General features: G+C 32.9%; 1 protein-coding gene across 1 annotated transcript in view; it reads right to left on the bottom strand.

Annotated features, from left to right (window-relative positions):
• LOC114328731 (forkhead box protein K1) overlaps positions 1-25,602 on the bottom strand; it is a 109,262-nt gene that overhangs the window by 64,353 nt on the left and 19,307 nt on the right. The window contains exon 2 of the mRNA XM_050656570.1: positions 18,676-18,926. Within this exon, the coding sequence (XP_050512527.1) occupies positions 18,676-18,926 (251 nt within the window). The remainder of the gene's footprint in view (positions 1-18,675; positions 18,927-25,602) is intronic.

Raw genomic sequence — 25,602 nt, 5'->3', positions numbered from 1 at the left:
AAATGTGCTGAGCCACTATGGGTAGTTGCGTCGTTACTAAAATACGCGCTATGTTAGACCTTGTTTCAGATGCATAATGACGCAACTGTAGATAGGGTTGAAAATGGGGCGATTAAATTAAGATAATGAAATTCGAACCAATAGCGATGAAAATAAAAGCCATCGTTGTCAAGAAACAAACGCCATACCGATGCTCCTTGACGATTACTCTTCATTTAATCCCTAGCTGGAGTACCTCAGGGTAGTGTCCTTGGACCAGTTCTCTACCTACTCTACACAGCAGATCTTCCTACAAGTAAAAACATCATCACAGCCACATATGTAGACGACACAGCGATCATTGCAGCTCACTCAAACCCGTACATCGCTTCGCAACTGCTCCAGACAAATCTCGACAGAATAAATATCTGCTTACAAACATGGCGAATTAAAGTAAACGAAAGCAAGTCAGTACATATAACGTTCACTAATCGAAAAGATACGTGCCCAACCGTCTCATTAAATAATCAAGTACTACAACAAAAGGATGATGTAAAATACCTAGGTATGCACTTGGACCGCAGATTAACGTGGAAGAAACACATATTCACTAAAAGAAAACAGTTGGGTCTAAAACTCAATAAAATGTACTGGCTGATAGGAAAAAGGTCACAACTGAGTTTGTACAATAAACTTTTGGTATACAAGGCAGTGATTAAGCCAATATGGAGCTATGGTATCCAGCTGTGGGGATCTGCGTCGAGATCCAATATCGACATCCTGGAGAGATTCCAATCGAAAACCTTGCGCATTATCACAAATGCACCGTGGTACATGCCCAATGAACATATCAATCGTGATCTCCAAATGAAGACAGTCAAAGAAGAAATTGCCAATTACGCCCAAAAATACGACATCCGACTACAAAACCACCCCAATAGGCTAGCGAAGAACCTCATGAGACCCCAGGCAAACAGAAGGCTAAAGCGCCACACTCCAAGCGATCTACGAACAAGATTTTAAATTTTCAAAAATATTTTATTTATTAGAGTTTTATTTATAGGGTTTTATTTATTAGTCACAAATAATTTTAAGTACTAAAATTATGATTTCATAGGTTATTGTCACTGGACAGTCTCCTGCAAGTCTCTTTTAATTGTTAAACAATTTACTTATTGTAATCATTATTAGAGATTGTAAATAAATGGGATGTTAAAAAAAAAGAATGTGTGTGTGTGTACTTTGTACGCACGTAAGAAGTTATACTTCTATTATATGATTTAAACGAAATTAATATACTTTTTATTTATATTTTGTTTAAATATTAAACTAATTTATACTTACTACTTCTCAAACATTTTTATTAGAACAGTGCCAAAAATTAAAATAATAAAAGAATAAAACACACACAAACACATTAAACAAGCCACAAATGATGTCTGAACATTAACTGTCGAAAATTTTTTTAACTAAATACGTATTTTCTGAAAATACAATTATATAATAAATATACTTACAATCATAAAATGTATTAAAAAAAAACAAAAAATAAAGTTTCTATTGGGACTCGAACCAGCACTGATAAGAGCGGTTGGTATTGGAATTCATTCGCCTTCTCCGCTTAGCCACGGACACTATGTGTCATTATTTACGAAGATCGACTAACTAAACGGATTAAACTTGTGATATTTTGATATTTTGAAAATTGATCAAATTATTTTAATTTTGAATTGAAATGATTTAGAATTGAAAAAATACAACAAAACATAGAGTAAAAAACAATATATTAGGTGAATATTGATAAAAATTTTGATGGTAATCAAATTATATAAATAAAAGTATTACATACTATGTATTTTGGCAGATCAAATAGGTAGGTTTATTTATACCCATGATACATTAACAATTATTACGTACCTGTTGCTTTTAAAAACTATTTAAAAGTCACTACAATATTATAAACTTTTTGTTTCTGTCCTCACAACAATAAAACTAATATATTATACATTTGTTTACCTTTACCTTTACCTCCAAACCACAGCTGCCATATCGGATAATTTTTGACATGTCATTTGAACATCCAATCAGAACAAAGTTATAATGCGCATGCGCCGGGCTAATAGGTTTTAACATATAAAAAAATCACCCTCTATCGCCGGTAAAGAAGTATAACTTCAAAAAAAAAATTTAATCCCTATTTTAAATATTTAAAAATCGTTTTTTGCTCTTCTGAAGAATTTTGCATTTTGCGGTTGCGTCATTCTTCTTCTGGACCGGCGAATTTGTCCTCAAACAACTTCTTGGGCCTTTTCTATATTATATGCTTAAGGTTCTAAGTTTTATAGTGGGGAGAAAGGTCAAAAGTAGATTAATAATAGCATAGGAATGTTAAAATCATAATAAATTGTATGAATAAAAAAATATTAAGATATAAAAGTAAGTACGCCTAACTTTTTGTTTTTATTGTATCACTATGAGCATTCGAGAATCTGATCAAGTTTGGAGCGCTGTAAAATCTAGATAAAGAAATAGGATTAAACACATTTATAGTGGAAATTGTTCGCTGAAAAACCCTCTATAAAATTGCTATAATGTTATTTTATTGTAAAATGAACTGAAAAAAAGTTATAACCTCCAAAAGGAAACTTGTTAAAAATTGTTTACTTATTTTTGTTTATATCTTTTTTGTTGGTCACTTGACGATAAAAAGTAATAGAAACAAAATTGTAGAAAATTTAATTTGCTACATTTTATGTTTAATTAGATTTTCCGTAGGGTTGGTAGTTTACGAGATATAGCGCGAAATCCCTTTGCACCCCATTTCCAAGATGGCGGCCGGGGGACAAGGGTGGCAACCCCAAAAACTTGAACTTAAGCGTCTACTGATCCCCCTACACATTAAAAAAATAAAATCTGCTCCTCTAACAAATGCAAGGTAAAGCCTAAAAAATGTAACATTTCAATGGACTAATTGTTTAAAAAAAACAAAGCAAAACCAGTTGTAAGACTTCAAGGATTTGCCATCAGTTTGTCATAATTATCAGATTTGTCATATCCCTTTTAGACCTTCATAAACCCGTTACAAGATTTTTTCAGCTTTTTTTTCTATAGTGAACTATACTACGATTTGTCGGTCAAACTGCAAAATTTTAAATAAAAATGGAGGTCATAAACACTTTCGCACTACTAGTGTTGTATGTAACATTTTATATTGATTTATATGAATGACAAATTGCCGTTTATAAAAACCCAATTAAATATTTTTTTATTCAATTATAGCAATCATCTCGCTCCTATCAGATAAAATTCATTATTGTATTAATCTGTTGTGTTGACGTTGACACCAAAAAAATATCAAACTAGAATGATAAAAACAGAGTAAGTCTACAAACACAAACACTAGTGATGTAAAAAAGTACCTACCCGTTACAAAGTAACGGGTAGTTGTCCAATACCCAAAGTACCGATTCCTCGTTGTTAGAAATACTCGTTACTTTTGGTACAGAATAAAACTATAACCAAATTAGTGTTCTTCTTCTTCCTCTTTATAAGCAATTCTGCTTCTTTATTGGCGGATTGATACCTCTATGGAAGGTTGTCACTCCATCTTTTGCGCGGTCGGCCGATACTTCTTCTGCCGATTGGTGATTTATCTCTTGCTATTTTGACCACACGTGTCTCCCCCATTCTGGTTATGTGGTTGTTCCATTCTTTTTTTCGATTTTGTGTTCATTCGTTTATACATGTACGTTAGATTGTCTTCCAATGTCTTCACTTCTCTTTCGATCTATCAGCGTATTTCCTGAAATTCTTCTCAGTACTCTCATTTCTGCCGTTTCCAGTATAGACCAGGAATGATCTGTTTTTAGGTGGATGTGAGAGGTGGCATTCGGATTTTTGCGGATAAAGTTAGGTGATAACTTCGTTAATAATAATTGCTCCTCCTCAAATAAACCCGGAACATTAATAAAAAAAATAAAATATTTAAAAATTTCAAAAAATTTCGTTTTTTTTGTACTTTCTTTGCTTATAACTTTAAAACGATTCATTTTGGAAGAAAGTCGTATAGGAATAAAACAAAGATAATTAAATTTTCTCTCAGATACGATTGGTTAAAAATGTCTTAATTTAACAACCTTGCTGCAAAATAGCAATAAATATAAAATAAGGGGACAAAACAAGCCTGTCCTTATTCAATGTTTTTCCATCACTTAGGTTACACTTGGAACCTTCCTAATTCGCTTAGAAAATTTTTGTAATGTGCTAAAACCGTCCACCAAATTTCATTAAAATTGACTTACTAGATTTTGCTAATAATTTTGCAATCTAAACAATTTTAAAAAATTAAAAATTTTTAAAATCTTGCACAACAAAAACTAGAACATACAAAGATTTGTCAATTTTTTTACATATAAAGAAGCACTCCACCTATCTAATGCACTTTAAAGAATTGATATCGGATTATTTAAGCAGACTCAGCAATGTTTTAAAGTTATAAACAATTTTTTGGCTCATAAACAAATTAGTGCTGTGTCCAGGAGGGGGTGCTCCGGGCTCCTTAATTTAGATGGACTTACCGAAGTTTTTTTATGTATTTTGGCCCGTAGAACACGAATTTTTTGGGTAACAGTTGAGTTGATCCGGATGTCGATAAGATTATTACAAACAAAGAACTTGAGGCATTACATAACATCGATTTTTCGCAAAATAAAACATTTGTTTTTGTATTTCTTGGGTAATTCTAAGCAAAAAATGTTCTTACAAGTTTTTTCGTAGGATGCATAGTTTTCGAGATAAACGCGGTGGAACATTCAAAAAATCGAAAAATTGCAATTTTTGAACGAGAATAACTTTTGATTAAAAAATAAAATAGCAATTCTGCTGACAGCATTTGAAAGTTTAAGTCAAATTATACCGGTTTTAATTATTTGCATTGCTAAAAATTAATTTTTTTATTATTAAACAAAGCTATTTGTTTATAAACCAAAAAATTGTTTATAATTTTAAAACATTGCTGCGGCCCCTTAAATAATCCGATTTTAATTCTGTAAAGTGTATTAGATAGGTAGAGTATCTCTTTATATGTAAAAAAATTAGCCAACTTCCAAATGGTCTACTTTTTGTTCAGAAAGATTTTCAAAAATTTGAACTTTTTTAAAAACATTTACATTGCAAATTTATTATGCAAAATCTATTAGCTCGATTTTAATGAAATTTATAGTTTATATCGTATTATAAGATTGTTTATAGAATTGTTTTTCTCGTACGAGAGATGTCGCTGAATTGCGTCTCAGAGGTGGGTTCATTGCATTGCGATGGTTTGCCTTAAATTGGCAGAATTGTTTGTATTTCCTTCAGAGTTGAGACTTCTGAGCTTCACCGATGAGGCATAAGGATGCTGAAATAGCTATATGGAGATGGTGGTCCAACTCTGAATCAAATATAAACAAAACCTGCCTTCATCTTTTTTATCTTTTTCATTTTTACTCAGTTTGAGTATTTAGAAACTGTCTTTCGGTCCTTTTCCTTGACGAAGGGAAGGTAAATGCGTGGCCTAAGCGTGCTCTATTTACTTTCTCCTACTTTCATCGTCTCTTGTGATTATATATTGTAAAATCCGGAGATATGGGATGCAGCCAGAAAGCAGTTTATTAACGAAAAGTCTTGGATTTAAAATATTGTTTATTATATTTTTATTTCAATTATTCTAATTGTTTGAAAGGTAGTAAACTTTGCATCTGGGGCTTTTCGTTGTTTTCCTCGTAATACGAGAGATGTCGCTGAATTGCGTCTCAGAGGTGGGTTCATTGCATTACGATGGTTTGCCTTAAATTGGCAAAATTGTTTGTATTTCCTTCAGAGTTGAGACTTCTGAGCTTCACCGATGAGGCATAAGGATGCTGAAATAGCTATATGGAGATGGTAGTCCAACTCTGAATCAAATATAAACAAAACCTGCCTTGATCTTTTTTATCTTTTAAATTATAAGAATTTTCTAAGCGAATTACTAAGGTTCTAAGTGCCACCAAAGTGGTTAAGAAACATTAAATAACGCGGGTGCGCATTTTGCTCCCTTATTTTGTATTTATGGCTATATTGCAGAAAATATAATACCTTAAGACATTTTTGACCAGTCGTATATCATACAAAATTCAATTATCTTTATTTTATTTCTGTACGACTTTGTTCCAAAACGAACCGTTTTAAAGTTATAAGCAAAGAAAGCATAAAAAAATCGATGTTTTTTCGAAATTTTTAAATATTTTAATTTTTTTATTAATGTTCCGGGCATATTTGAGAAGGAGCATAAGTCAATTATTATTACTGAAGGTGTCACCTAACTTTATCTGCAAAAATCCGAATGCCACCTCTCACATCCAAATATACACGTTTTTTTACAGATTAGTCCTAGTCTAGTAGTGTTTGTGTTGTGGCTGTATCGGGTCTTGTTTCTGATGCACATGTCATTATTGGTCTTACAATAGCCTTAGATGTTTTGCTGAAGATGTAGAAGGAATGCGAAGTCATAAAAACCATACAAACGAGAAAACTGGAATATCTAGGCCACATAATGAAAGGGGAAAAGTACTCCCCGCTAAGACTCATAATCCAAGGAAAAATCTCGGGAAAGAGAAATGTGGGACGTAGGAGGATTTCCTGGTTGCGAAATTTAAGGGAGTGGTACGGGTGTAGTTCAATACAATTGTTCAGAGCTGCATCCAACAAACTTAAGATTGCTGTGATGGTAGCCAACCTCCGATAGGAGGCGGTACTGCAAGAAGAAGAATGCTGTGGGGCAGGATTGTCATATAATAATGTTTGAGAATAGACATTATTTTTGAACAGGTGCAGGTTCTTTTTAATGTAAAGTAACTTAGGAAGAATAAAGACAAATGATCTTTATTTAACGAAGTTTAACGTTTATTCTGATTTTCCGGTTGAATGTAAAATTTATCCTTTCAAAAGCATTACTTGAAATGTCTTTTCAAATTAAATACAGATTGAGAGGGGCGTCAGACAGGTCTGTTTCCTGTCTCCTACCTTGTTTAATTTGTATTCAGAGGAAATAATCCAGGTAACACTCTCGGTGTTAATATGTCGGTTTTCCGCCATATAGTGTTATTAAGATATCCTATCCTGCCAGTCTATTTGCTTTTTGTGCTTAATTTCTCACTTCTTTGTCCAGGACTCTGTAGCTTGACAATGTAATTCCACGGTATTTTATTTACATTACTTGTTCAATACTGATACCATCAATTTCTATTTTACATCTGATTGGTTCTTTAATGATTACTATTGTTTTAGTTTTCTGAGATGAAATTGTCATATTCTGTGGACTAATCTTTGCAGACCAGCTTCATCTTGGGCTATCAATATTGCGTCGGCTGCATAACAGAATATTTTTACCTCTATGTTTCTCTTTCTGGGAAACAATAGATAAAGAAGTATAGAAAATATGTAATAATGAAATTTTTATTATGTTCAATAATATCGTAGTTAACCAAATTTGGACTATTTTTATTAATAATAAAAAGGACCGAAAACTACTACCATTATCTTTTACATAGAGTAACCAAATATGGAATAGTGCCCTAATATGGAATTCCTTGATTTCTCCTAAAATATAAGTTGGAAGCGTACTACAAGACCATCCTCTATTTCAGTCGCTCTCTTTATTATCGTATTCACACCTCTGTGTCAGATGCGCGAACGATACGTGTCCGACAGGTGCGTTTTGTTTTATCGTCTCGTAGAAAATTTCAAAGGTAAATATATTCAACGAGTATTATTGGTTATTATGCATGAATACAGACTTGTTATGCTATTGAGTATATCAATAGTAGGTACCTGTATTTTGATATTTTATGACCTTCTGTAATTAAAACATTACGACTTGAAAAAATGTTGATACTAGTTTGAACTAATGTACAAATCCAAATATGGACATTCGTTGGTGCCTAATTATGGAATAGTGGATTAAGTGTAAGTGGGCTCATTATGATTGTGCTGGTCCAGAGTTCCATACATGGATTTGTGATGTCTGCAAGTGAATTAAGCTACTTCTTTTATTTTTCACAATTTTCTTATTTAAATTTATTTGATCTCAAATGTTTATGTCTATTTTTGTTAATGATATGTTGGTTTATGCCTATATTCCATATATGGGTACCTATTCCATATTTGGTTACTCATTTGGGATTTTGTTTTTTTGTTCGATTTTTTTTGTTAATTAAGATATTTAATAGAAGGCTTTTAATTACTACATAAAAATGTATGACTGATGTGTCATAACATTAAATTGTTTTCATTTCCATAAAGGTATTATTTTATATCCATCCCCAAAACAAAATGGTATTCCATAATTGGCGACTTTCCTCTACTAATCACTAAAGTCACAAATATTGTACTCTAACTGAAAAATAAAAAGTACCGAAAGTAACGAGTATTGATAGTTAAAGTATCGAATCGTTACAAATATTCAGAAGTAAAGAATCGATACAAATCTTCAAAAGTAACGAAAATTTACATCACTGCTACAGCTACAAACACACAGCACTGTCGTACCATTTTATACTACTGCTCGATTGACCTTGATATACGGCTATCTTTAGATCAAATTAATCTACAATAAAATACAAAATAGTATTTTGTTACAACGAAATTTGAATGTACTTGTCGGAATGATCGTAAACATTAATGTTTAAGGGTCAATGTTCAATAGTAGGCGAATCTGCCAAAATTATTTGTCAGAGTTCATGATTAGATACATTGTCCCATTGTTTATGTCGTTTATGTCTATATAGCCGAGGCAATAAGGCAGCAAAAAAGCCTAAACCTACCAAATTTTTGCAGTCGGATGAATGTCAATGAAATTTTTTGCATTCGATTCGTAAGAGCCTTAGGAAACTTTGCGAACAAAAATAATGATGACGAAATGAAAGTTTCATTATTGAACAAGGAGAATGCGTTTTACAAAATGCATTTGGAAGTAATGAAAAATGATAAATTTGTATTTGTGTATTTGTGAGAAAAAAAAATAAGTTTGTGCAAATGATTAAAAAATTGCCAGCTAATATATTTTTTAAAAAAGTGTGTTCGTCAAAATCAGTGTTTGTAATTATAGTTTTAAAAAATATTTTACAAAATTTCAACCCCTTTTGAAAAAATACCAATAAACTCCATAAATGGAATTAAGAAGAACCAGACAAAAACAGCTATATCACAGAAAGAAGCACATAAAAAATCAACCAGTATATCTGGTATCCTACAGGCGTAAAATAGTTTGATTGCCATGTTAAAATGGAACTGGGCAGGACACATAGGAAGAATAGAAGACAACCGTTGAACGAAGCGAATTCTCGAATGGCGACCAGCAAAAAAAGTAGAGGCAGACCTCAAACAAAATGGACTGATGACATTAAGCGAATGGCTGACCACGAATCGATGCAAAAAACAGCAAACAAATATGAATGGACACACCTAAGGGAGGCTTACTAACGTACCTCTCGTGTACCTTTTATAATCATCAAATATCTGTTTAAGAATTTTACATGAAATCAATGATTTTTTTCACAAATAGACTGGTCTAAATGCTGACTTAGGCCCGGTACTTTATGTCTCCGTTAACAGCCGGTTAGTTAACCGGGGTTTAATCGGGACAGAAATATATGCATAAAATAGCCATAAACGCAATTATACTTATTATTATATTCATGAATAGTTATAATAAAAATTATAATTGCTTTTATTACAACGCAAGAGGCCCTATGAGGTACTTTTCTGTCCCGATTAAACCCCGGTTAGCTAACCGAGGTTTAACCGGGACATAAAGTACCGGCCCTTAATGTGTAAAATGTCTATACGCTGTGAGCTTCGCTGGTGTCGCTCCTGGCGGATTACTAATCAACTTTCACTGGTAATTTTTAAATTTATTATTTAATTGTTATCGCTTAATATTTACAACGCAAAAAAGTAATTAAATTATAATCGATTTTTTTAAGATTTTGCTAATCATTTTGACGTTCTATTGATAAAATATGAATTTCTTACTTCGGATACTTTCACAATTATCGTATAGATGGCGGTAAGATTAATATATTAATTTATAATTAGATATTACGGAACATTAAAAAAACTTAAATTCAGTATTTAAAACGTATTGTATATTTAAGGTAAAAATATATAACACAGCTTTGACAAACTAATACTTTTTATAATTAATGTTTTTAATTTTAATTTTAAATTAATCACTTTGACATTTATGTCAAATTTCCAGTAATCGTTTACAGACTTGTCACTACTGGTGCTCGAGAATTTGTAAATATCCCTTCTACGTACGAGCTCACAGCGTATATAGACCAGTAAGCATCTGCGAAAAAACGTCTATTTTTGGATGTGAGAGGTGACATTCGGATTTTTGCAGATAAAGTTAGGTGACACCTTCAGTAATAATAATTGAATAATTCTTCTCAAATATGCCCGGAACATTAATAAAAAAATTAAAATATTTAAAAATTTCGAAAAACATCGATTTTTTCTGCTTTCTTTGCTTATAACTTTAAAACGATTCGTTTTGGAACAAAGTCGTAGAGAAATAAAATAAAGATAATTGAATTTTGTATGATATACGACTGGTAAAAAATGTCTTAAGATATTACCTTTTCTGCAATTGCAATATAGCAATAAATACAAAATAAGGGGGCAAAATAAGTCTGTTGTTATTCAATATTTTTTAATCACTTTGGTGGCACTCAGAACCTTAGTAATTCACTTTAGGAAATTCTTTGTAACATACTTAAATCGTGTACCAAATTTCATTAAAATCGACCTAATAAATTTTGCATAATAAATTTGCAATCTAAATGTTTTTAAAAAAGTTCAAATTTTTTAAAATCTTCCTGAACAAAAAGTTGACTATTTAGAAGTTGGCTAATTGTTTTACATATAAAGAGGTGCTCTACCTATCTAATACACTTTACAGAATTAAAATCGGATTATTTAAGGGGCCTCAGCAATGTTTTAAATTTATAAAAAAAATTTTGGCTTATAAACAAATAGCTTTGTTTAATAATAAAAAAATTATTTTTTAGCAATTCAAATAATTAAAACCGGTGTAATTTGACTTAAACTTTCAAATTCTGTCAGCAGAATTGCTATTTCATTTTTTTAATCAAACGTTATTCCCGTTCAAAAATTGCAATTTCTCGATTTTTTTAAAGTTCCACCGCGTTTATCTCGAAAACTATGCATCCTACGAAAAAACTTTTAAGAACATTTTTTGCTTAGAATTACCCAAGAAATACAAAAAAATGTTTTATTTTGCGAAAAATCGATGTTATGTAATTCCTCAACTTCTTTGTTTATAACAATCTTATCGACATCCGGATCAACTGTTAACCAAAAAATTCGTGTTCTACGGGTCAAAATACATAAAAAAAAACTTGAGTAAGTCCATCTAAATAAAGGAGCCCGTAGCACCCCCTCCTGGCCACAGCACTAATTTGTTTATAAGCCAAAAAATTGTTTATAACTTTAAAACATTGCTGAGGCTGCTTAAATAATCCGATTTCAATTCTGTTAATGTGTGCATTAGATAGGTAGAGTACTTCTTTATATGTAAAAAAATTGACAAATCTTTGTATATTCTACTTTTTGTTGTGCAAGATTTTAAAAAATTTTAATTTTTTAAAAAAAGTTTAGATTGCAAAATTATTATACAAAATCTAGTAAGTCAATTTTAATGAAATTTGGTGTACGGTTTGAGCACATTACAAAAATTTTCTAAGCGAATTAGGAAGGTTCCAAGTTTACCCTAAGTGATGGAAAATCATTGAATAAGTTAGGTGACACCTTCAGTAATAATAATTGACTTATGCTCCTTCTCAAATATGCCCGGAACATTAATAAAAAAATTAAAATATTTAAAAATTTCGAAAAACATCGATTTTTTTCTGCTTTCTTTGCTTATAACTTTAAAACGGTTCGTTTTGGAACAGAGTCGTACAGAAATAAAATAAAGATAATTGAATTTTGTATGATATACGACTGGTCAAAAATGTCTTAAGGTATTATATTTTCTGCAATATAGCAATAAATACAAAATAAGGGAGCAAAATGCGCACCCGCGTTATTTAATGTTTTTTAACCACTTTGGTGGCACTTAGAACCTTAGTAATTCGCTTAGAAAATTCTTATAATTTACTTGAATGGTCTACCAAATTTCATTAAAATCGAGCTAATAGATTTTGCATAATAAATTTGCAATGTAAATGTTTTTAAAAAAGTTCAAATTTTTTAAAATCTTTCTGAACAAAAAGTTTACCATTTGGAAGTTGGCTAATTTTTTTACATATAAAGAGATGCTCTACCTATCTAATACACTTTACAGAATTAAAATCGGATTATTTAAGGGGCCGCAGCAATGTTTTAAAATTATAAACAATTTTTTGGTTTATAAACAAATAGCTTTGTTTAATAATAAAAAAATAAATTTTTAGCAATGCAAATAATTAAAACCGATATAATTTGACTTAAACTTTCAAATGCTGTCAGCAGAATTGCTATTTTATTTTTTAATCAAAAGTTATTCTCGTTCAAAAATTGCAATTTTTCGATTTTTTGAATGTTCCACCGCGTTTATCTCGAAAACTATGCATCCTACGAAAAAACTTGTAAGAACATTTTTTGCTTAGAATTACCCAAGAAATACAAAAAAATGTTTTATTTTGCGAAAAATCGATGTTATGTCATTTCTCAAGTTCTTTGTTTGTAATAATCTTATCGACATCCGGATCAACTGTTACCCAAAAAATTCGTGTTCTACGGGCCAAAATACATAAAAAAACTTCGGTAAGTCCATCTAAATAAAGGAACCCGTAGCACCCCCTCCTGGACACAGCACTAATTTGTTTATGAGCCAAAAAATTGTTTATAACTTTAAAACATTGCTGAGTCTGCTTAAATAATCCGATATCAATTCTTTAAAGTGCATTAGATGGGTGGAGTGCTTCTTTATATGTAAAAAAATTGACAAATCTTTGTATGTTCTAGTTTTTGTTGTGCAAGATTTTAAAAAAATTTAATTTTTTAAAATAGTTTAGATTGCAAAATTATTATGCAAAATCTAGTAAGTCAATTTTAATGAAATTTGGTGGACGGTTTTAGCACATTACAAAAATTTTCTAAGCGAATTAGGAAGGTTCCAAGTGTAACCTAAGTGATGGAAAAACATTGAATAAGGAAAGGCTTGTTTTGCCCCCTTATTTTATATTTATTGCTATTTTGAAGCAAGGGTGATAAATTAAGACATTTTTAACCAATCGTATCTGATAGAAAATTTAATTACCTTTGTTTTATTCCTATACGACTTTGTTCCAAAATGAATCGTTTTAAAGTTATAAGCAAAAAAAAATAGAAAAAAAACGAAATTTTTTGAAATTTTTAAATATTTTATTTAATTTATTAATGTTGCGGGCATATTTGAGAAGGAGCATAAATCAATTATTATTAACGAAGTTATCACCTAACTTTATCCGCAAAAATCTGAATGTCACCTCTCGCATCCACCTAAAAACAGATCCTTACTGGTCTAATACACGTTCAAATAATTGTACTTTTTTAATTATTTAAAATTGACTGTTTAAAATAGAATTCTGGTCTAATACTGATGGAATTTATTGTTTTTAAATGAAAAATTCCTGTTATTCATTTATTTGTTTAATCATGATATCGATTTCGATAAAATGGTCTATTTAAAATTGATTCGACATTGTTTTTATGTAATATACTTTATTATCTCAACCAAAGCAGAGAATGTAAACAATATAGACCTGTAATTAACTATTTTGAATTGGAAATAAGCCACAATTTTACTAAAAAAATGATTTTGTTAACGTTTCGACGTCCAAATCGGATGCCGTTGTCAAAATACAGTATTAGTTGTAGTAGCTGTTCAACAAGTCATTCAGGTTGAATCAAAACAACAACTACACTATAAAGTCAGGATCTGAAGTAGGAGAGCAAAATCAATACGTGATAATCAATTTTTGGTTTCTTTGGTAAGAAATAGACATCTAAATTTATTACAACTTCTATTTTTTGTTCCCCAATACTTATGTTCTGAATGAACTATACCCAGACGCCAGCATCATCATCATCATCATCATTCTCTTTGCCTTATCCCTATACTGGGTCGGCTTCCCTAATTGCATTTCTCCACATTATTCTATCTTGGGTCATATCAATGTTAATCCCCTTTACCAACATGTCCTGCCTTATCGTCTCCCCCCAGGTCTTCTTTGGTCTTCCTCTCCTACTCCTTCGAGGAATCTGCACTTCAGCTATTCTTCGTATTGGGTGATTAACGTCTCGACGTTGAACATGACCAAACCACCTTAACCTATGCTCTCTCATTTTGGCATCAATTGGTGCCACACCTAGACTTCCCCTAATATACTCATTTCTAATTTTATCCTTCTTTGTCACTCCACTCATCCATCTAAGCATTCTCATTTCCGCCACATGCATTCGTTGTTCCTCTTTCTTCTTCACTGCCAACATTCAGTTCCGTACATCATAGCCGTTTTTATGGCTGTTTTATAGAATTTTCCCTTTAGCTTCATTGGAATTTTTCTGTCACACAACACACCACTCGCTTCTTTCTACTTCATCCATCCAGCCCTAATTATACTGCATGCATCTCCATCTATTTCTCCATTACTCTGTAATACCGATCCTAGGTACTTAAAACTATTGCTTTTCACAATCATTTCACCATCCAAAGATACCATTTTATTTGTAGTAACTCCATCTTTAAATGAACATTCCAAATACTCTGTTTTTGTCCTACTAACTTTTAAACCTTTTTCCTCCAGAGCTTGTCTCCACTGTTCCAGTTTTTGTTCTAAGTCTCTTTCACTATTTCCTACTAACACTACATCATCAGCATACATTAGGCAACACGGAATGCTACCTTGTAGTTTCGCTGTTATCTGGTCCAAAACTAGTGAGAATAAAAAATAAGGACCAAGCACCGAGCCTTGGTGCAATCCTACTTTCACCTGGAATTTATCAGTCTCTCCCACACCTGTCCTAACACTAGTCGTTACTCCCTCATACATATCTCTCACAATCTTTACATATTCGCCAGGGACTCCTTTCTTATTGAGTGCCCACCACAGAATCTCTCGAGGAACTCTATCATATGCTTTCTCAAGATCAATTAATACCATATGAGCGTTAGTCTCTTTATTCCTGTATTTTTCCATGAGTTGCCTTACAATGAAAATTGCATCTGTTGTTGATCTGCCCTGCATAAAGCCAAATTGATTATCGGATATTTCGGTTTCTTCACCTATCCGTCTATCAATTACTCTCTCCCATTTTTTCATGGTGTGGCTAAGTAGTTTTATAGCCCTGTAGTTTGTACATTGTTGTATGTCTCCCTTGTTTTTGTAGACAGGTACTAATATACTACTTCTCTCCATTCGTCTGGCATTTTTGTCCAACTTCCATAATTCTATTAAATAGACCTGCTAGCCAACTTATTGTCTCTCCTAATGCCTAATCTGGTCCGACTGCTTTTCCTTTCTTTATTTTTTGAAGCGCTTGAGCCACTTCCGCGTTTGTTATTCTGGTAACCATTGCTGTTACTGTCTCCGTTAACTCCACAGACTGTCTGTCAAATTCTTCATTTAATAAACTGTCAAAATACTTTCTCCATCTCTTTTTGACATCCTTTTCGTGAATTAGTATTTTCCCCGATGACCTTTAAAAATACCAAAGTATTTTAAAAAATAATAAATCTGGTCTTAGGTACTGACTTTATATACACAATTTTATTTTTCAACAGCGCTGCCTCACAATATGTATATTTTATAATAACCTTGCTTCGCCGAGACAGGAATAGAAAATTGATTTTGTCATCCCTTGAGTAAGGCCGGAGATAAACCCAAAAAATACTGAAGCATAAATTTGGAGGAGACCCTCAAGTTTGCCATGCCAGGTGTATCATGATTGTGCCGCGACGATGTGTAGGTCAAGGCCGATTGTGGATTTAATCGATACGGAACTTGGATTTGCGCAAATCTCCTAAATATTTTGTGTGAGTTTAACGTCGTCAAAATTAAAATATATGAAATTCAGAACAAATTTTACAGAAAAGTAAAATCCATTGGTCAGACGCACTAAAAATTGGAGGAGATATACCTATTACTTGGAAAAATTAAACTAGATACTTTTCAATATCTGCCTTCTTCAATGTCTGCCAACGTCAATATTCCAATAGATTTTAACAACGCTACCATGATTCTATTATATAAAGCAGAAGACAAAGCAAATTTAGAGAATTACAGGCCGATTAGCCTCCTCCGCCATATACAGGGTGGACCAATGAAAAAAGTCCACCTCGATATTTGGCAGAATTTATTGGATTTTAACCCTCCGTTAGTCGCTATCGGTGTCACACACCGACGACAGAATTATTCATTCGGGATTTACAAAATAACTGGTTTTTTCTATCGCCCCTTTCTGTACCTCTTCCTATCAACTAACCTCGTGTTAGTGTACATTCTTACCTACTTGGGTACAGTTGTGCGAGTTTTATAGCTATTTTCGGTGCAAGACTCCGTAGCGACTAACGGTGTGGTTATTATTTTATTGGCATAACTTACAGTTCAGGTAAAGATTTAGCATCTTATTATTGCATTTTATCGGTAAGTTTTGGTCAAATCTTATTTATAGATGTCCTTTGAAGCCAAACAAAAACGTTTGTTGGAATTATGGAAAATGGTTCCTAGCGAATATTTTTATATTACAAATAACAATATGTATATTGTTATACTAGGGCTTTTCATTTTATATCTGTTGTTTTTCAATAAAACATTTTCAAAAATATTTTTCAGTCATTCCTATACACAATATAAAATATTTGTATGAATTTTACAGCAATAACTATTTTTTTTAAATTGTCGGTCTCTGACACCGTAGCAACTCTTGATGCTCCGTTTGTCCTAGCGACTAACGGAGGGTTAAGAAAATGAGGAAATAGGTCGATATTTGTTCTAGGGGGGACACATTATCAGTGTTCTATACAGCCTAAATACGAGTTTTTATGACAGACGCCTTTTTATTACCCCTGATGTGTTATTATTGGGGTTAACCCATGACCCTAGATCAAACCTATACGATCAACTTGATACCAGGGAAGGCGAAGCAAAGATATATAAAATAGCCAAACAGAGAACAAAGAAAGCAAGAGATTTTAATCAGATTAGATGTATCTGAGATGAAAATAATAAAATACTTATTCACGAAAAGGATGTCAAAAAGAGATGGAGAAAGAAGTATTTTGACAGTTTATTAAATGAAGAAGTTGACAGACAGCATGTGGAGTTAACGGAGACAGTAACAGCAATGGTTACCAGAATAACAAACGAGGAAGTGGCTCAAGCACTTCAAAAAAATAAAGAAAGGAAAAGCAGTCGGACCAGATGATATTCCTAGGGAAGTATGGAGAGCATTGGGAGAGACAGGAATAAGTTGGCTAGCAGGTCTATTTAATAGAATTATAGAAGTTGGACAAATGCCAGACGAATGGAGAAGCAGTATATTAGTACCTGTCTACAAAAACAAGGGAGACATACAACAATGTACAAACTACAGGGATATAAAACTACTTAGCCACACTATGAAAATATGGGAGAGAGTAATTGATAGACGGATAGGTGAAGAAACCGAAATATCCGATAATCAATTTGGCTTTATGCAGGGCAGATCAACAACAGATGCAATTTTCATAGTAAGGCAACTGATGGATACAGGAATAAAGAGACCAAACGCTCATATGGTATTCATTGATCTTGAGAAAGCATAGGATAGAGTTCCTCGAGAGATTCTGTGGTGGGCACTCAATAAGAAAGGAGTCCCTGGCGAATATGTAAAGATTGTGAGAGATATGTATGAGGAAGTAACGACTAGTGTTAGGACAGGTGTGGGAGACATAAATTTCATGTGAAAGTAGGATTGCACCAAGGCTCGGTGCTTAGTCCTTATTTATTCTCATTAGTTTTGGACCAGATAACAGCGAAACTACAGGGTAGCATTCCATGGTGCCTAATGTATGCTGATGATGTAGTGTTAATAGGAAATAGTGAAAGAGACTTAGAACAAAAACTGGAACAGTGGAGACAATTAGTGCGCATGGCATTATTTTTTTTAATACATCGTTTTCAGTGAGACCAGGAAAATGTTCATGTGCATTTTTATTAGTTGTAGGGCCGCACTTCTAGCATCCTTATTTTTATATTCCCTTATCCGGACATTCCATAATGCTTCCTCAGCTTCGTATAGCTCCATTAATTTAACGCTCTCCCTTTCAAACCATTTGCTTTTTGTATTTACATTTCGTTTTCGATTTTCCGACAACGACGTCATTTTAATTTTACACTTTGACACTACTTGGATCCAAGAAATTTGGCCAGCGTTCTAGTTAACTTGGATAGAACCTGTTAATACAAGTATACTTGGACGAATAGGTGACACGATCAAAGTAGCTTCCAAGTGTTGCGCGCGCAGCGTCCCAGCAGACTTTGACCAAGTACACTTGGATCGTGTCAACCCGTATTTAGTTTATAGACGCGTAGTTATAACTCAGAGGTGTAGTTATAAGAATTATTGTACTATATTATGAATACTCACCACGTGGGCTAGCTGGACAACTATTGGCAGCACTGATGGTACCAGTAGGCGAAGGGAATGGACTACCATAGTCTACACCATCGGGGATATTGATTCTCAGAGGGTGGAGCGTAGACCCGCTTCCACCCCCTGAACGATCCCTTATCCTGCTCGGCGAAACCTCCCTGACTTTAGGAGGTGGCTCCGAATTGTCGTCGACCAACGATTGAAACGATAATCGGATATTTGTACTGGGAAACCTAAAGGTGCACCTGTAAATACAAAAATTTTATTATTAAAATAAATATATACGCATTAACAAACACTAACTTTTAGGAAGTTTATGACTCTAAACAAGAAGTAACCAGTCCAACATAGAGCTACCTACGTAATGAGGATTACATCAGGACTTAGACAAAGAGACCCAATATATCCCAAGACATGCAATAAATAAAATATCGTCTGAGCTGACAGGTGGATTTGCGAATCGGGGATCAAAACTATTGTTGGCATTAGCTGATGATATAGATGCAGTCGCTCAATCTACAAGAGACGTGAGAGAAGTGTTTTCATAACTTGAGGAAGAAACAGGTATTCTGGGTCTTCGAATATCTGCAGAGAAGACGAAATACATGCTAGTAACCAAAAGTCCAAGTCTAAGAGTTAGGCAAAACATAACTGGTGACATGGTTCTCAACTCCTGCAAATGTTTTCACATTTCATTCACGCGTTCGAAAAGTCCTATCTCTTTCACATACAAAATAGGTGATATAAATATCACAACAGTCACATCCATAAAAGATCTTGGAGTTACACTTGAGTCTGGACTATCTTTCAATATTCATATAAGCAATATCATCTCAAAATCGCTTCAACTGTTAGGTTTTATTAAAAGATGCTCCCAAGACTTTAAGCAGTTGAGATCGTTTAAACTGTTGTACTGTGCAATGGTGAGGCCAATCGTGGAATATGCATCTTGCGTCTGGTCACCCGCCTATGAGACATACAACTGTAAGATTGAAAGGATCCAGCACCTATTCCTTAGGTTCGTCGCATTCAAAACAAACCGTAGAGACTGGAATTATATGGATCTTGAACTAGAACTTAACATTGACACCTTATCAAGCAGACGGAAAAAGAAGGACATGTACATGTTGTATAATATTATAAATTCAATTCACGACTGCCCTGAGCTCCTGGAGGAAGTAGGTTTACATATTCCCTCCAGAATCACACGTTCAAGATCTACGTTTCATACTCCCATCAGCAGAACTAACTTCACTGCAAATTCTTTCATCTCGAGGGTTTCTAGACAGGCAAATGCTTGCTCCAATTGTGTGGATTTCTTTGCGGATAGTTCGCGATTTTTAAAAACGCTAAAGGATTGCACCCTCTAGTTTTATGTTCTTGAATATTTTGAACTTGTGATTATATATCTTTACCTGTTATTTTTACTTTTTGACTTGCTTTATTGTCGTAGTGTTTATTGTATCTTATTGTATTTTACGTATATTTGTAATATTTTGTTAGTTCTTCATATCTTCTGTAATGTTTTATTGCAATGAGCTTTGCTCGTAAATATACATAAATAAATAAATAAATTAATGTCCACAACATCGAAGTAGTAAAAGAGTTCAAATATCTGCAAAACATAACTATTAATGACCACAACATCGAAGTACATAGTAAAAGAGTTCAAATATCTGGGAGCGATAATCACAGATAAAAACCACATAGAAAAAGAGATCTCAGCAAGGATAGCTGCTGGGAATAGAGCATTACACTCCCTATCATCATTATTCAGATCTAAGCTGCTAAAAAGATAATCTAAACTAAGACTATACATACATGACATGTCAATTATTCGCATAGTTGTTACGTGAAACGCAAGTGTAACATGGGAGATACATAATACTACATCAATGCGAAATAAATAAGCTGCTGGTATTTGAAAGGAAGGTTCTCAGAATGATATTAGGCTCTCAAAGAGATGAATTGAAAAGAGAATGGAAAAGACGCCGAAATGCTGAATTGGTGACTCTGTATGGTACTGAAAACATCGTCAGACATATAAAAGCTAACCGAATAAGATGGACAGGTCACGTGGTAAGATCAAAGGAAGACAGTGTTTTTAAGAGACCAGGCAGCCAGACAGTAGATCCAGATAGTAGATCAGTACCTAGGTCGTCCCAGAAAAAGATGAAAGGATGATGTTGAAGCGAATTTACCTAGGATTGGTGTACAAGTATAACAATGAGAAATGGAAGTGCAAGATCGTAAAACCCGAGTTGCAAAGCCAGTCAAGAAGAGTAAAAGTAAAATATTACAATATCATTTACAAGCATTTTTTCACAGAAATGATGAATCCGTTATCAAAATTTCTCTAGCTGCCATAGTTTATCTTTAAGTTAAATGTATGTCAGAATATACACCCACCCACACGAAAACGGGCACCCTTATAATTTCTAATGAAGTTGCCCTAATCTTTAGATTTGTTTTCGGTCCTTTTTACAAAGGACACCGCACATACAGTTGAGTCCGCGAATCTTTACCCGTGCGTCATCATTTAAAGCATACGAAATAAGTCGGAAATTGAAATTTACTAAATGCAACAGCAAGTCACTTACTGTCACTTGTTGTTGACTTTAGTAGATTTAAATTTCCGACTTATCATCGACTTATTTCGTATGCTTTAAATGATGACGCACGGGTAAAGATTCGCGGACTCAACTGTATAATAAAATTTACATGAATAGTTTCGTCTCGAAATTACAGTCATTTCATATCATTGCGCCTACTCTGAATTTTATTAACAACGGCGCATGTAGTTAATGATTTATCTTATCTGTTAGATGTTAGATTATTCTACAGCATTAGAACTCAACGAATTAATACTTATTAAGGTACCAAGGGTATTATAAGGATAATAACGCTTGAGGTATATACGTTGACCGAAAGCCTTATTATCTATAATACCCGTGGTGCCTTCAACGTTTAATGTCCGACTAAATTATTCTTTATAATGCAAAAACTTTGAAGGAATTTTGAATTATGTAATTAGTTTTCAAATAAGTACATTTACTAGCAATAGTCGTAACGTAACTGTGGTAACCATAGTTTTACTTAGGTTATTATTTGTCAACTTGACAGTATTTAACTAGTTATTTAAATTTAATGCCCTTGGGCGTTATTTTTCAAAATATCGCCGTAGGGCGTTATATCATACTTAACTGACTTCGAAATTCGAAACAGGTTTAATTTTTAACTTAGGTGTTAATAACGAATTGACGTATTTTATACGTCTAATATAAATTTTTACGCATTTTGAGATTGTCAGGCAAAAGAACTATCAGTATACAAAAACAAAAAGTGCAATTTTCGAAAAACTAGCTATTTTTAACAGCTGTATCTTCGAATATACTAGGTACATAGACTTTAATTTACAAATGCTCGTTTGAAAGGTATCTAAAAACACTTTAATTTGGCGGTTTCTGAATTTTTTTCCTCGTTCTTTTATCAAAAAGTTGACATTATAACACGAAAAATGAGACCTTGTGCACTAAAATCGGTCAACTGGGCTCAGATATATAGCTCCTCAAATACAGGGTAAAAAGGGATCTTTTTGACCTCTTGAGGGACATACCTCAGGCCCAGGGCCATCTAGAGGGCCAAAAAAAAATGGTTATAGGCTACTTTTTAAGTACAATAATATACTAAAAGATCGTTAAAATCCGCGGACCCCCTACAAATGGTCGAATAATAAAAAAATTGCTATACTTGGTTATGGTTAATATACATATTATATTTATAACCATTTAACACATAACCCAAGTCCACACTCTCATCATGCTCTTTTATTCAGGTTTAATTTTAACTAAAGGAAATTGTTTATAAAGTTTAATTCCGACAGTCTTTCGGGTCGATACGAATTGGGACAAACACGTATTCTATTGACTTTAAACTTTCTATTTAGATTGCAACTGAACGTTACATTACATTGTTTTGATTTTCTGTTAGTTCACCTTTAACTTTTATCTAACAAGTTTACTATTGATACGCACTTTGTGATATAAATAAAAATATCTACATATTTGGAATGATAATGCTTTCAAAGTAAATATAGTACATAGTTAAATGGTAGGCAGGATTCTCATAAGCAGAATTTTTGATTGAACTTGAGTGAACTATTATTATTTAACAGTATGAACACGTGTTTTTAACTCGTGTGTGCTATTTAATTTGTTATCAAACAATTTTATTATTTTTGACCTATTCTAACTATTTTAACTAGTAAACGGTTCTTATTTTTCTTCTTTCTTGTTTAGCATCGCGTAATCTTGTTTATACAGTGATGAGTGCGCTAAAAACCGGCAAAATAACGCAAAAGATGGAAAACATAATACGTTGTGAAATAAAAAAATATGTAACTAGTACGGGTGGGAAATTATCGTTAGAAACATATAAATTTACATTTCATTACATGATACATAGTTTCCCACCTTTAGATGTTAGCTTAAAAGCTAGTTGACTTCAGTCATAATTATACGTATGACATTTAGTATGGCGTTTGTATTATACATCGAAATCGTATTGTAGTCTTACGACGGTTAACGAAAATATACAGTTTTATTATTTAACTGTGACGTGTTTTAACTGAAACAAAACTAAATTAACAATAAAAAGATCAGTTAACAAAATTTTAAAAACAGAATGGCACATAACCTTAACAATTCTGGTCGGCATCTCAAGAGATATGTCGACCAAGTGAGCGATATGCCCAGCGCAACATAAGAGAAACGAGATTGTTTAATGGAGGCTCTGTGATGTTTTGGAGTTAAATTTCCTTAGAGTAAATACGGATTTGGTGTCTACAAAGGAGGCTCTTTAAATAGCGAGAGGTACATTGCACAGATTTTCTTTCTTTGGACACTGTGTTTTCCTTTCGCACTATGTACATATTATATGAATTAATTTCATCTTAGTGTAAGATACGAGAAGGCCTCCTCGCGTACCACATGTCGTCAGTTAAAACACATATGAAAGAGTAAAACCGTTTAGTTTCTTTGTTATTAAAGATATCAGAGAAACTAAAAAATAAAATGTTCACAAAATACGAAACTACAACAAAATTTCGGTGTATATGTTACAGTTCAAGTTGATTATCCAGTTGGAGTTGACTCCAACTAGCTGGAGTCAACTCTAACGGCTGGTTTCAGTAAAAGTTGATTATAAATATAAAATGAAGATTTATATTCAACATTTACTAGTAAAAGTAGACTCCAACTAGGAAAAGTATACTCTTCCCAATGCCATTTAGTAAAAGTTGATTCTGATTCACACAAACAGCCGATTCTAGAAATTAAATGTTACTTACTGAATATGTTCAAATTAGTCTAGTCTGTATCGTCGCCCCCGTTAGTTAAATTACTCCGATTCGAATTTTTTGCACAAACTTACTCAAAAAGAGGTCCTTATAACAAATCTACTGGGTGCCAGGCAGTACCTTAATCGATAAATTGTTCAAACAATTTTTTTAGACATTCACAAAAATAATTTTTTCACTTCGAACAATTTTTTTTAGATCATTTGGGTTATTCTGAGCAAAAAAAAGTATTTTGTGATTTTTCTCTAAAATTGATTGTTGTCGAGTTATACGCGATTTAAAATTTGAAAAATGCGAAAATAGCCATTTTCAAGGCTTAATAACTCGGTTAAAATCCATTATTATGAAAGTCAGAAAGTGACCAAATCAAAGTTTATAGCCCCCTCTACAAGATCCAGCAGAAATGTTTGTCACTATTTTATTACTAAGCTTTATCTTTAATTATTAACAATGAGCGCTAAGTGCGTATTAGGCGGCCGTCAATGGTGAGTGCTAAAGAGATGCACCATTCCAGCCGTCCAATGGTGAATCTCACTCGCACTCACATTGACGGCCGCCTCAATACACGGTAAGTGCTCATTGTTGATAATTAAAAATAATATCTTATTAATGAAATAATGACAAAAATTTCTTCAGGATCTTATAGAGGTAGTTTTAATCTTTGATTTTTTTTAGTTTCTGACTTTCATAATATATAATATCGTATCTTTCGGACAGTTCCGGCGCCAATTACATCTTTAACCCTGTTTCAAGTAACTAGTGTCGATGTACACTAGCCCAGGGGGACCGACGCGCAGTGTTCAAAATTGGTCAAAACGTGATCGAAACTAAATTTGTTTAAACTGTAAAAGTGATCCGGCTGAAAACTTGGAATATTTGAGGTATTATACCATATAACGAGTATATTACAACAGGGGTCGTTTTTTTTTTAGTTTTCATCCCTTCATTAGGGGGTGAATTACTTAAAAAAAATATCGTTATACAGGGTGTTTCATTAAGAATGTCCAATTTGATTTGAAGATTCTAGACCTCAAAATATTAGGATTTAACCCAAATCACTTAAATAAAATGTGGCTCGTTACAGAGTTGTTACAGGGTGTTTTATTTAAAAATTTAAAAAATATTTTTGCTCATTGGTTTAAAACTATTTGACGTATCCTTTTCATACTTGGCAAAAAGTGTGGGTACTGTACACCCTATAAAATTATGTTAAACAATCGTTTCTGCCTATTACCAGAGGCGTACGACAGGGAACAGTGAATGGTTGAGCCTTCCCAAATTCTACGCTACTGGCGGAAATGCCATTTTAGCACAATTTTTTGATTCTGCAATACTATCTATGTAAATAACATACACTTCATTCGCAACTATAAAGTCATCAGTTTTCAAGATATTTGAAGTAAAACATGTAACGGCACAGATATTTAATTAATGTATTGTGCTGCTTAATTTTAAACTTCAAGTATCTCTATTACCAATGATTTTATCGCTAAGAATGAAGAGGATATTATTCATTATTAATGATAAAATCATAAGTTTTCGAGATATTTTAAAATTAAGCGACA

This window comes from Diabrotica virgifera, chromosome 7 (genome assembly GCF_917563875.1).
Source record: "Diabrotica virgifera virgifera chromosome 7, PGI_DIABVI_V3a".
In the NCBI taxonomy this organism is placed as follows: Eukaryota; Metazoa; Arthropoda; class Insecta; order Coleoptera; family Chrysomelidae; genus Diabrotica; species Diabrotica virgifera.
This window is presented reverse-complemented; position numbering and strand designations above follow the sequence as displayed.